The following is a 13,150-nucleotide window of genomic DNA, read 5'->3' as shown; positions in this document are numbered from 1 at the left end:
TCAGATTCAGGCATCACAATTGCAAACAGAGCAATTGCGAGACCTTGTAGCTCTGAGGGCCAAATGGGCTGAAAATTTCTGTTTCTTTCTCTATCTCCATTAAACAAAGCATCAGCCACAACCAGCTGCTCTGTGTCACCAGAGCAGCATAAAAGAGGTAAGATGTGGATGAAGCCCTCTTCTCAAGCAAGCGGTAGACCTGTTGATGCATGCCTATCTGACTGCAACCATGCAGGGAAACCCCTCTTCCAACCCCACTCTAGTGAATTATTATGTATTTAGTATAAATACTCATGATATATATGGTGCTGAGCCATTTTCTGATGGAGGCAGCACCCCATGTGGGTCTCCTCCTTGCAGCCAGGTCAGGTGCACATGCCAGTTGCTTCCTGATAGAAATAGTCCCTTTTTCCCACATTGCCTCTGCACAACCACCATCACCCTCCTCCAGCACTGAGGGGATATCAGCAGCCACAGTCCCTTTTACCCCTTGCTGACATGCAGCTGTGGTGTTGGGGTGGTCCCAGGTTGAGCAGAGGGGATGCGTGTGGTACAGCCTACATGTCTCATCATCTCAGGCTGCTGCTGGTGGGTCCTGGGAAGTGATTTGTGAATGATTAATCTTTCTAACAACAACTGCTTCCCTAACTGTTCTGCTGAGCGATGATCTCCCTTTGTAGCTACAAGTTCCACCAATTAATTTTCAGCAGGAGGGAAACACTTGGAATTAAGTCATAAAATCATTTTGCTCCAAGTGACAGGTATGGATAGGAATAGTCAGATGAACATAAATATCACATTCATTGCTCTGTTGTGTTTATTAAATGCCTTCTTTACATGTCAGTAGATGTTGTATATGAAATCTCAAAGGAGGTTTATTTTTAGCAAAAAAAAGCTTAATGTATGTGTTAAAAACACACAGTATTGCATCTCTTTCAGCGGAGACTCTTATATGCCTATTGGTAACAATTTATTACAAGTCTGGCTGAGCAAAGTGTAATAAAAGCACAATCAACTTCCACACTACAGTTTTTCATCATATATTTATGTGATGAAGAACAGTTGAGTTATATTGATTTGAGACTTCCTGGCAAATCCATCAACTGTAATGCAAATAGGATCCTGACTAATGAAAATGTCAGACGCCTGGCCTAGAAAGGCTTTGGCAATTTCTTCTTTATTTGTCATGTCTGAGAAATAAATATATCCTGACTTCATTATTTTATTGATGCACTTAATACAGCAAGCACTGCATGGTCTATGCTTAAATCACAGGTCAACAAGTCATGAGTCCTGGCTTTCTTTCTGGCACTATGAAAGTCTTCCTGTATATTTAAAGGCTTAGGAACTAATTTTCCAATTTAGTGAAGAGAAATGTACTCATAAATTCATCACATGTTTTTCCAGACAGTGAATCAGGCTACCCCAACAATCGTGTATCTCGGATGGGCTTTTTATGTGCACAGTAGGACACCTGATCATAGAGGTGTGAGTGACAAAGGAGGTGTGAATGGAGTGTGGCAAGTGTCCCTTGGAAACACTGATAACTTGGGAATTAAAGCAGTCCTCTGCTTCGTGCTCTAGTCCATGGTACAGGGGCATGCAGGAGGATTTCGCCTCCCTGTCCTTCCCCAGCCACACTGAACACTCGCAAGCTGTTGTCAGGAAATCAAGGCCAACAGTTGAAACCACAGGACAAGACTTTTATCAGGATTATGCTGGGAATTATCAAAAAACATAGCCTTGCTAAATTTCACTATTTAATGTAGTTGCATTTTGCCACGGTGTGTATGTCTTTTAAAAGAAAACTGCGAGCCCTTTGTGTACATTCAGGAATGTTCCTGAATACTCCCATTCCTGCTCCCACTTACTCCTTGCTGAAAAAAGCAAGGTTCCTGCAGCTGGATGCTGTTGAATTTGCTTGCTTCCTGCTAGCTTGCAAAGCATGAGCATCTTACTCATCAGTAAGCCATTAGTCCTTGCAATGTAAGTGCGTAACATTGCCATTTTTTGTGCACAGAAGTGAAGGAAGGGGAGCTAAGCTTTTGATGTAGATGGCATCTGTACTTTGTACTTAGACTGTGCCTGGTGGCAGAAGCCTCCAGGGGATGGCAGACCACAACTGCTGTGAAGCTTTCTGTCTTAGCCCAGTGCACCCCATTGCTGAGCCATGCAAGTACAGCAGTGCTGAAGGTTTTCTCTGCACGATGGGGTGACCTTTGCCACCACGAGCAGGCTGATGCTTTTCATGAGGCTTGCTTTCAGACTGCCACTTGGATGGGACCTTGCCCATCAATGCTTGGTAGCACCTATTCCTATGAGTAAGTGCTTGCCCAATATTGCGGGTCACACAGTGTGGTTTTGAAAATGTCTGCTTTTGGATGAAAAGCTAGCTCTAGGCTGTGTGGATATTACAGAGTTTTGTTGTTCTTTTTTTTTTTTTACTAATTTATTTACAAGAGTGTAACTGAGCAAGCACGCAAGAAAGGGAAACCTAAACACAGGCACTTAAAAAATATTGTGCTGGAGCTTTTTACAGTAATCTTCCATTCTTGTTTGTTTCTGCTGGACTGGATAAAAACATAAAAATAAATGTCAGGGTAGGCAGCAAATAAAAATCATGATATTTTGAAACGAAGTAAAAAATATGCTTACGCATTCTTCTCCCTCAGTCAGAATGATAATTTTGTTTCTGTCAGGCAAAGAATGGAGTTCTAGTGGCTAGTCATGTGCTTTAATTTAAGCATGTGATTTAAATAATCTCGATGCTGCTAGAGTTTGTGAAGAAAGGTCAAAAGCTTAGCTTCTGATCTTGTATAAACCTGATACAGTTTTAGTTTTGCAGCTTATACCGCTACTTTCCTAGGAACTAATCCAGATAAAGATTCCCGAGGTCAAAATTTATTTCCTTGCAACCTTTTTCTTGTAGTCTACTGCTATTGGTTACTTATAAAGTGGATGTAATTATGAAGATGATAAAAATAAATGAGAATTACAAAAAGATGAAATTTGTATGTAACAGCCAGATCATAGCCTGGCTGAGTATCCAAGTCCAAATCTTTTTTTATAAAGGGAGATTACAAACAAGAGGGAAATAGACTTTTTACAGAGGTAGATAGCAATAGGACAAGGGGAATCGGTTATAAACTAAAAGAGAGGAAATTTATGTTAGATATTAGGAAGAAATCCTTTACTCAGAGAGTGGTGAGGGGCTGGAATGTGTTGGCCAGAGAAGTTATGGATGTCCCATCACTGGAGGTATTCATGACCAGGTTGGATGGGGACCTGGGTAGCCTGATCTGGTGGGTGGCAGCCCTGCCCATGGCATAAGGTTGGAACTGAATGGTCTTTTAATACTCCTTCCAACCCAAGCCATTCTACAATTCTACAATACAATAGAAAGGGCACTCAAACTCACTGGAATTGTGCTGGTTTGATTGTCTCCGTATTTTAATATTATTTCTTATGTAGTCATTGCACTGAAATCAATGGTTCAATCTTATTTTTCTTCTCATTGTGTTTCAGGTATTATTTTAAAGTCCAAGCAAAGAATCCCTTTGGTTATGGACCTGTTAGCTCTTCAGTCTCATTTATCACAGAGTCTGGTACGTTCTACTTTTTATTTTCATCACAGAATTGAATTCATAATAAAAGATGTGGGAAAGCAGTGGTAACTTGGTAGTAACGGTGATTATCCTGAAATTACTACTTTGAGAGTTTTTAAGGTTAATTATTTGTTTTCAGTAAAGCTAAGAACATAATACACAGTCATAATGCCACTAAGAAAATATAAGTGATGTGAAAGATTCTGGGGAAAAGGAAGTTAAATTTAAAATACAAAAGATTACTAATGTTCCAAAATACAGAAGCAATGGGAAGTTTAATGTAATTGATAGATTGACCAAACATTTGGTAAATTGGTTTCCTAATTGTGAACAGCTGAGCAGTTGGAAGTGGCTGTCTCTGGAAGAAATATAGGAAACAATTGTTCCATCAAATGGGCAAAGTTCTCTGTTCCTTTTTTGACAAAGCATGCTTCTTTTTCACAGGGCTAATAATGTGCTCAAGAGCAACACCCCTTTAAAAATAGTGTGTTCAGTGAGCTATTTTTACCCATTTCTTCTTCCATTGAGCCAAAGGCCACTGATTCCACTGAAAAATAAAGTACAAATACTTTTATCTTTACTTGAGCAATAGTTCAGTTGTTTCTTATGAATTTTACCCTTTTGACAGTATGGGGTTTATGTGGTTTTTGGTTTTGCTCTTTAGCTTCAACCTGTAGTGCTCACTTCAGTAGAGCCATTAAGACACATGGAATGTAAGCTACACAGAAAGGAGACAGAGATGCAAGAAAAGTAAATGGTCCTGCATAACATGTTCAGAGTTTGTTTTTTTTTTTAAAGGAGTAGCAGAATCTCAAATATAAATCCCAAGAGGTCTGACATTGGGCAAATACAGCATGCTGTGCCTTGTGGGGAGTTTTGCTGATTAGCTAACTGCCAATATGCAGTTCTGAAAGCCTAGTTTTTCCAACCAAAATCAGCCACCTTATGAACTTTATGTAAGAAGTTAAATCCACTGAAGTTAAAGTTTTATTTGCAGCACTGTTCCTGCACTTGTCACATGGCCAAAGATGGCTTTCCAGCTGGCACAAATACAAAAGCAGTTTCTAAAACTAAAGCCAAATGGTATAGTTACAGTGATTAATAGATCAAAAGAAAGTGAGAAACTGCTGGTTCTAAGCGCTGTTTGAGTACAATTGGAAGGTTTGAGCTGATGAGAGTATCCCATAAAGAATGCTACCACGGGATCAAGTAGCTTACTGAAAATATTGCATCTTACCTTCAGTAATGTACTGAAGAGGAAAGAAAACCATTCTTTTCTTTAATCAAACTGTAAAATCCCTTGAGTTTATTTTTCCCATCAGTATATAAGCACCATACTTTTTCTTCAGGTACTTTGTATATAATAAAAGCCAGTTAAGAGACAGCGGATATGGCATTGAAATGAACAAGAAGTTCACTTATTAGATACTGTTGATGTATCCGTATTCCACACCTATTCCATCCTCCTTATGTCAAGAAAAAATTTCAAACAAGTAGAAGCTCCTGATGTGTTGGACAGAGCTCGACACTGTCCAGTTGGCTCTTGAAAATCTTCTACCATTCTGACATGAGGAGTTAAAATGATAAATTTCACATGTTAATGAATACCACTCAACAATGAGCTAAACATGATAAATGTCTGGGACTAAAGTTTGCATGCAAAAGATAGGTTACCTTTTCCTTTGGAAGTTAGGCCTGCATGTGTTAGTCATATGGTTTAGCTCTGCAAATCAGTGAGAAATAAATCCCACATTCACAGCATAACTAATGGCAGTTATTCTTGATCTTTATTTTCTTGAGAGATACTATACGTTTCATTTGATAAAACAAGATTTGGAATAAAATACTGAGATTCCTTTTGTATTTGTTTCCTTCTTCTAGATAATCCCCTCCTTATTGTCAGACCACCTGGTAAGTCTTTTTCCATTTTTTTTTCATTCAGGGCGTGACATTTATGAAAAACAGAATATACATATTAGAGAAGCATCCCAACAGACAGTTGAATTTGCAGTTTTAAGCAGGAGAGGGAAATAGTTCACTGTGCTAGTTTTAGGACCCCCTACTCTTTGAAAAGAAACACGTGCTAAGTTTTGTTAGATTATGAGCTTTATTTGGGCCCACCTTCTGCCTGGTACGTCAGCCTTCATTGCTTAGTAAAAAGCACTGAACTGTATTGCTTCTTTGTGTCCTTTAGCTGCCTGAGCATAGCTTGGACAGCGTAACCAGTTTTTCCAATCTTTAGCTGTTACAATCATCTGCACTGTTTGTCATACTCTTATAAATAATAACAAATTCCAGGATTTGTAACTGAACTGTATGACAGGGACATGCCATGAAGTTGCTGAGCTTGCTTTCTGTTTTCAAGCCTATCACTTTGCATCCTTTGTGGCTTATTGCACATTCAGCCTATAATCAGAAGAGCTTGTATTTTGGTGCTAGGAACAGCCTTGCTGATATGTAACCCCAGGCAGTACATGTTCTTGTAAGGGAAGCAGGAAAAAGGCCTTCACAGCTATTACACTTTGTCAGCTTTCCTAAGCAGTTTAAATGGTTAGTCCAGGGGCTTTTCAACTACATTGTTCATAGAAACAATGTCCAGCATGTTACTCCCTCCTATTTTGATTATGCTTGCTAGCCTGTTTTTTACATGTCCACCCACGTGTCTCTGATGATGTACAGATATGCTGTGTCTCTGGCAGCCAGTATGGAAGGCCTCTAAGAATAGTGGACTTCCCATACTCCTAGTCACCTCCAGGTTTTTTTGCTGTCACTTATTTTGTGGGTCTGTTAAGGAAAGGAGATTTTTGGAAGGTAATAGAAGGGGAATGGCTGTTTACAAGGGTGGATAGTGATAGGAAAAGGGGGAATGGTCTTAAACTGAGACAGGGAGGTTTAGGTTAGATATTAGGAGGGTGGTGATGCACTGGAACAGGGTTGTCCAAGGAGATTGTGGATGCCCCATCCCTGGAGACATTCAAGGCCAGGCTGGATGTGGCTCTGGGCAGCCTGGTCCGGTGTTTGGTGACTCTGCACATAGCAGAGAGGTTGAAATTAGATGATCATTATGGTGCTTTTCAACCCAGGCCTTTCTATGATTCTAACATTCATGTTGTTGCAATGGTAGAGATAGGTAAACCAAGAAGAGGTCTACCAGAGCAGCGGTTTGGGAACTGTGGGCATGAAGAGCTGAGAATTAAGCTCTTAGGGGACAATTTAATATTCATCTCTTATAGGAATTTGGAAGTGAGCAAAAGTGATGGGTGAAAGTGGACTATTCACAGCAATAGCATTGCATTCAAGAAATAGATAATACTTTGTTCTAAAAAAAAATCAATGGCCAAAATCCTGCAATCCTTTTGCCATGTGACTAAATGCATAAAGTCAGTCCAGTTACATTTGTCTTCATACTGGTAGAGTTTTAAGGGTTACTGATCAGTGATTGCTTCTCACCTGCAAGTGTCTGCAGGATTTAAATCATGTGCCTAGAGAAAAGGAGGAAGAACGACTAACGGAAATACCTTTGACCTCAAAACGGAACAGTAAAAACAGGGCTCTGCTCTGTAGGTAGAGAGAATACCATTACCGCATTGGAACTTCTTTATCTCATTCTGTACCATTAATGCAAGAAAAATATAAAGCAAACATTTAAGCAAGCCAGTAGAATATTTAATCTTTTGTGATATAATCAAACTGCAGTGCTTTGGGCAGAGTTCCCCACGAAAAGACTCACTTGGCTTTTATTGGAACCTTCACTGTTTTGATGTAATGTGAGAAAACAAAATAGAAAAGTAGGTTTCCAATTTCATCTTTTTAAGACAATAGTAAGAAAAGACTTTCCTTCACATCACAGTCTGTTAGCCACCACAGAATTTTTAATATCTGTTTAGCAACAGATTGTACATTGTGTTCAAATGCAAATGACTGTTTAGGCAGCTTCACTGTCAGAACTACCTTCAGGCTTTGTTTAGAAAAGGAACTAGGAATCTGTAGGTAGAGAAGTCTGTTAATAAAATTAGTGGGAATGTTTATTTAAGACTGATTATGTCTGTCCTTAATGTTGATTCTTTTTTCTTCAAGGTGGTGAGCCTATCTGGATCCCATTCACTTTCAAATATGACCCTACCTATTCAGATTGTAGTGGCAAGCAGTATGTGAAGCGAACTTGGTATCGGAAGTTTGTAGGAGTGGTTCTTTGTAACTCCTTAAGGTACAAGATTTACCTCAGCGATGACCTGAAAGGTAGGCACTGAGATTATTTTCCTGCTGTATGATTACTCGATACTGTCTCTGTCTTCTCACTTTCTTCACTTCTCACTGAGTCTTGTGTGGTGGTTATCTGAGAGTCCTCTAGAGAAGATCCAGTGTGATAGCCAGGCTGCATTGCCTCTGCATTTTGTTCCTACAATAGCATTAGCTTTTAAGCAGAGCTCTTGAGACAGAGAACAGGAGAAAGTTTCACTTGAAAAGTGTACGCACAGTTGTATTGTAAAGATATTGTGCTTTATCCCTTGAAAGCAATGTTCTGCTCCCCACATGTCTTCCTGGGAAGATTCATGCCTGCCCCATAGGCAGATAGATGGTCGCTGGATGCAATGGCCAAACAGAGCAATATGCCCTTGAGATCTCCAGGGCAGATTCAGATAGGAATGGAGGAGAAGGCGGCTGGTATCACAGTGGTTGAGTAAGTGGTACTCCCAAGAGTTAATAGTTGGACCCGTTTGCTGAAAGATAATGAACCAAACTTTCCCTGTTGTTGATCTGGGGTATTGGGATCATCTCAGTGGCTGCTATTGTGTTACATGTATTGCAGTGAAATTCTCTGTATCCGTCATCATTGGTGCAATGCGTCCATAAACTTGTAAAATGGAGAATGGTCCTTACTGAGTTATAAAACATTTTTGTTTTCCATAATTTCTATTTCTGTAATGTGAAAGTAGCATTTTCTCTCTTTTCGGCCACTGTTTGTTCACAGGTGATGTTGCATGCGTTTTAACTATATTTCTTTTATATCTGTTTCCACAGTGGTAGAAGAGCATCCCAAACAAAAATAATGCTGAATCAAATAACGTGTCTCTATTACTCTTCAGATACCTTCTATAGCATTGGGGATAGCTGGGGAAGGGGTGAAGACCACTGCCAGTTTGTGGATTCACACCTGGATGGAAGAACAGGACCTCAGTCGTACATTGAAGCCTTGCCCACCATCCGAGGTATGGCAGTGTGGGAGTGGGTTGCTGGCCAAGTGCTTGTCACTCTATCTATAGGGTTCAGGAGTAGGGAGCACTGCACAGGAAGAAAGAGAAAGAAGGGCATGTAATGCAAATAATTTACAGGAACAGAGTACTAAAGCAGAAAGAAATTTTGTAGTCTTATGAAATCTTTTTTTCCCAATTTTAAGACATGCTTTATTGAATCAAAGGGCAGAACCTCTTCCACTTAACACAATAGACAGTTACAGCTCAACAGGCTGCTCTGCAAATGGTTTCTGACCAATTCATTAAGTACAAAACACATAGAAGTGTGTCTAGGTCAGTCTGCAGCACTTTTATTCTGGCTTGATAGAAACTTCTTTCCAAGTGAAAATTCTCACCTTGAGGGAGCTCCTCTGAGACACTGCTCAACTAACGCAGCCAACAGGCTGATGTCTTACTCCGCAAAAGAAAACCAATCATGAAATTCAGCCAGTCCTTTCAAAAAAATCAGTTGATATAAACTATTCAGCTGGCTTTAATAGTTTCCATGCTATTTGTTTATATTCGTGGTGGTGTTACCAGGAAGAAACTGAAGTACTCACTGATATTTATATATTCCTGAGAAGTATTGCATTTCTGTGTTCAGAAGGGGAATGAAGAATTGTGTATTAGTAGGTCTAGGAGACTGAGATAAAGAGCACGCAGGAATTACGTTATTGGCACAACATATCAGTGTTTCAGATGTTCCAGTGCACAAGCTATGCAGAGAAGAATGCTGAGCCTCCCCTAACGCATTAAGCAGTTGCATTCTTTCAACAAATGAAGAAGTCTATCAGATGGGGCAGAAAGGGCTTAAATTCATATTTACTGCATGAAATGATACCTTTTTATTTTGTGAAAAGCTGATGTTTATTGATAGTCTTTTGAGCCCGATGAGATAATACGATTTGATGGTATTTTTTGCCCTAGAGTACTTCATATATTTAAACTGATCTGCAAACTTCATAAAAGTTGCTGAAATATAGCCACCTTTGGAGTGAAATGCAGAAGCTCTTTGGCAGACCACAGCATTACACAATAGTTGAAAAGATTTTGAACAGTAAAACTGATCAAAACTGCAGGAAATATAAAAGACCGGAGTTAAATCATTCAACAAAGACCTAGGCCAAATACCAGGCCTAACAAATAGCCTTTTGATAAAGCTCACTAGCAGACAGCTTGTATGCTTTCATTTGGACTGTAGGATTGACTCCCACTGTGTCTGTCACTTTTGTTAGATTCCTGTGTCTTTTCCCAACAGGGTATTACCGCCAGTACCGCCAGGAGCCTGTATCATTTGGACGCATTGGATACACAACTCCCTACTACTATGTGGGCTGGTATGAGTGCGGTGTGCCCATCCCAGGGAAATGGTAGCAGTCTGCTTTTCCGTCTTAGGCAGGACAGGCTGACCACGTTTTTCAAATGATTTCTACCAGAGGACTGTGAGCAGCTGAGTCAGAAAAGGAAGAAAAAAAAAGAAAAAAACACCACAAATTAAGCAAACCAGTGAAGACCATCTGCTCAAGAAACCTCTGCGAAACCAGACATGGTCCTACCTTCATGAGCCTAAATCTTTGGTACTGTTTGACTTCCGCTTGGAAGCATGGACAGGATCTAGGTTTGGTGTCCTACCTTCCTCCTCTGGGTCATTAAGGCAGAGAGAGGTGGTTGCAACATGCGCGACCTGTGAAAACTAGAACTGTGTTAGCCATGAAAATATGGAAGTTTCTTATATCTTGCAGGAATGACCTAAGCATGCTGTGCTTGCTGAATGGAATGCTAAACTGTCCCTCGTTGCCAGCAGCGGGTGCTGCCAGGGCTCTCCTATGCAGTCATGCCTTGTAGCTGGCCGCCCGCCCAAGCAATATATTTTCCTGAAGACTTATCTGTGGGTTCACTCGCTGCTGGACTAATCACCAGGTCACAGTGTAAATTCACTTTGATATATATATCTATGTATATCTATATAAATACAGTACTGTACATCTGCAGAAGTACTGCTTAGAGATGCTGAGATTTTCTTGTTCACTAGATAAATATATTTGGAATTTTTATGTAAAAGGTGCTGTTAATTCTTTGAGATAATGCTATGAACAATATATTAACCAAGAAAAGATCTATATTCTTCTTGTGAGTACTCTTGATCTGATATATGAATTATTGATCAAAAACCCATGTCCCATTTCCTTGGCAACCTACCGACTGGATGTTCACGAGGAATCTACTCCTCTGTCCATATTAGAGTGGCAATGTATATTCCAGCAGAAACACTTATCCAGCAGTATATCAACATCTGTTAAATTTTCTGTGCTTTACAGTTGTGATCATTTAACACCAATAACTAGCTAAGCTTCACCACACCACTCTCTCATTCTCCCTCCATAGTGATATGGGAGAGAAAGTACAATGAAAAAATAAGCTTATAGGTTGAGATAAGGACAGGTTTAGTGCAACCTTTCTTCAATCAATTTTCATCAAATGAGTATGTTATTTATTTCTTTGCTCCTTCCTTATCTTTCACTTCACTTTGTGGAGGCATGAGATAAGTAACTTGCAAATGGGAAACTGCTCTTATTTGTCTTCCAAAAGGAAGCCAAAGCCATCAAGCCATTACAGGACTCCAATACTAAGAAACTCCTCTGACTTTGATCCATCCTAAGACAAATCGGGATACACTTCCTTTAAAATGCTACCAAAATCTCTTCCATCCAGATCAGAAAGCAAAATCTGACATGACTGAAAGTTATAATGATTTTTAGCAGGCATTTGTAGGCTTGTAATAATGTAAGATTTGAGTAGGTTTGGGCAATCTAGCACTAATGGTTTACCAAATAACTTTTTAAATCTTACAATTTCCTTTTAACACCTCAATACCTTTGCTCATATTAGTAAGTCTCCACTGTTCTGATAGCCCAGATCTCCTTCCAGCTTACATTTAGTATAGCACTAATACCTTTTGAGTTCCTTCCAGTAGTTACTGTAAATTGTACGGGGAGAAGAGGGACTAAAGTGATTAGAGGACATTTTATTTGAGTTTTAACATTTTAACTGTTCTCAGATACTTTTCCTTCCATACAGTGCCAAATATATGGTCTTGAAATATACCTTCTTTCCCTAATAAACCTATGATAAATCGTTCAATTTCTATTCCATCCTTTCTGGTCATCTGTGTCAAACAACCTGACAATGTAACAAATTATTTGCTTCTTTGAAGTCTTTCTTGGAAGAAGAGGTATTGATTTTTTCCAAGGGACTAAACTCAAAGAGTTGTGATCAAAAAGTCCCGATGACAGCTGATTATAGGCACAACACCTTCAAGGCCAGGACTGGGAGCGGTAGTCTAATGATCTGGATGATGGGAAGGAATGCACCATCAAAAACCTTGCAGCTGATACTAAACTGGGGCTGGGAAGTGAATGACATATTGGAGAGCTGAATTGCTGTTCAGAGAGACCTTAGCAGACTGGAGAAATGAGCTGACAGGAGTCTCAGTTCAGCAAAGGAAATGAAGTCTGGTGTGTGGGATGGAATATCTCCTTGCAGCAGCATGGGCTGCAGCTTACTTTTTAGACAGCAGCTCTGCTAAAGAGGACTTGGGGTCCGTGTGAACAACAGATTGAATATGAGCACTGCAGAGATCCGTTCCAATATAAATTATTCAGTGACTTTTCATGATTGTAGAGCAGACATTCCATAATAAAACATAGTTTTACTGTTATTAAATCAAAATCATGCCTTGGCCTAGAGCCCAGTGTTCAGTATGAGTGAATGGAATGTGCCACTGACTTGGCAGAGCAGCGCCTGGTTTCACCAGTCACGATCTGGCTGACTGAAGATCAATGTTCTCTTCTACAGTCAATGCATTCTGCATTTTCACCCTCGGAGACCACGGGGTAGGTTTTGATTTCCTCACCTACAGAGATCTGTTTCCTTCATCCTCTGCTGGAAATACTCCTGAGGTGGAGCAGTCCCATTCAGGGGTGTCCCACTTAGAGTGAAGAGCTCAGGGCGTAATTTTTTTCTCCCACAGCCTCAGCTGAGAAAGAATTGGGAAGTGCTTGGGAGAAGGGGTGGAGGGCGTTGCCCATTGTTACTCTCCAATACAAATTTTTGACGAGGCTAAGCCAGCCAGGACAAAGTCAGCAGCAGGATACAAGAGAAAAACACACGAGATGCCACAGTATCACAGAATCACCAAGGTTGGAAAAGGCCTCTAAGACTATCCAGTCCAACTATCCACCTATCACCAACATTTCCCACTAAACCATGTCCCTCAGTACAACACCTAAACATTTCTTGAACATCTCCAGG

General features: G+C 40.0%; 1 protein-coding gene across 1 annotated transcript in view; it reads left to right on the top strand.

Annotated features, from left to right (window-relative positions):
- The window catches only part of FNDC1 (fibronectin type III domain containing 1), a 65,082-nt gene extending 53,102 nt beyond the window's left edge, over positions 1 to 11,980 (top strand). Inside the window, exons 16-20 of the mRNA XM_085216956.1 lie at positions 3,526 to 3,605; positions 5,487 to 5,516; positions 7,683 to 7,844; positions 8,693 to 8,815; positions 10,098 to 11,980. Coding sequence (XP_085073082.1) covers positions 3,526 to 3,605; positions 5,487 to 5,516; positions 7,683 to 7,844; positions 8,693 to 8,815; positions 10,098 to 10,213 — 511 coding nt within the window. The 3' untranslated portion in view covers positions 10,214 to 11,980. The remainder of the gene's footprint in view (positions 1 to 3,525; positions 3,606 to 5,486; positions 5,517 to 7,682; positions 7,845 to 8,692; positions 8,816 to 10,097) is intronic.
- Positions 11,981 to 13,150: the final 1,170 nt, after the last annotated feature.

This window comes from Meleagris gallopavo, chromosome 2, assembly GCF_905368555.1.
Source record: "Meleagris gallopavo chromosome 2, MGAL_WU_HG_1.1, whole genome shotgun sequence".
Classification (NCBI taxonomy): Eukaryota; Metazoa; Chordata; class Aves; order Galliformes; family Phasianidae; genus Meleagris; species Meleagris gallopavo.
This window is presented reverse-complemented; position numbering and strand designations above follow the sequence as displayed.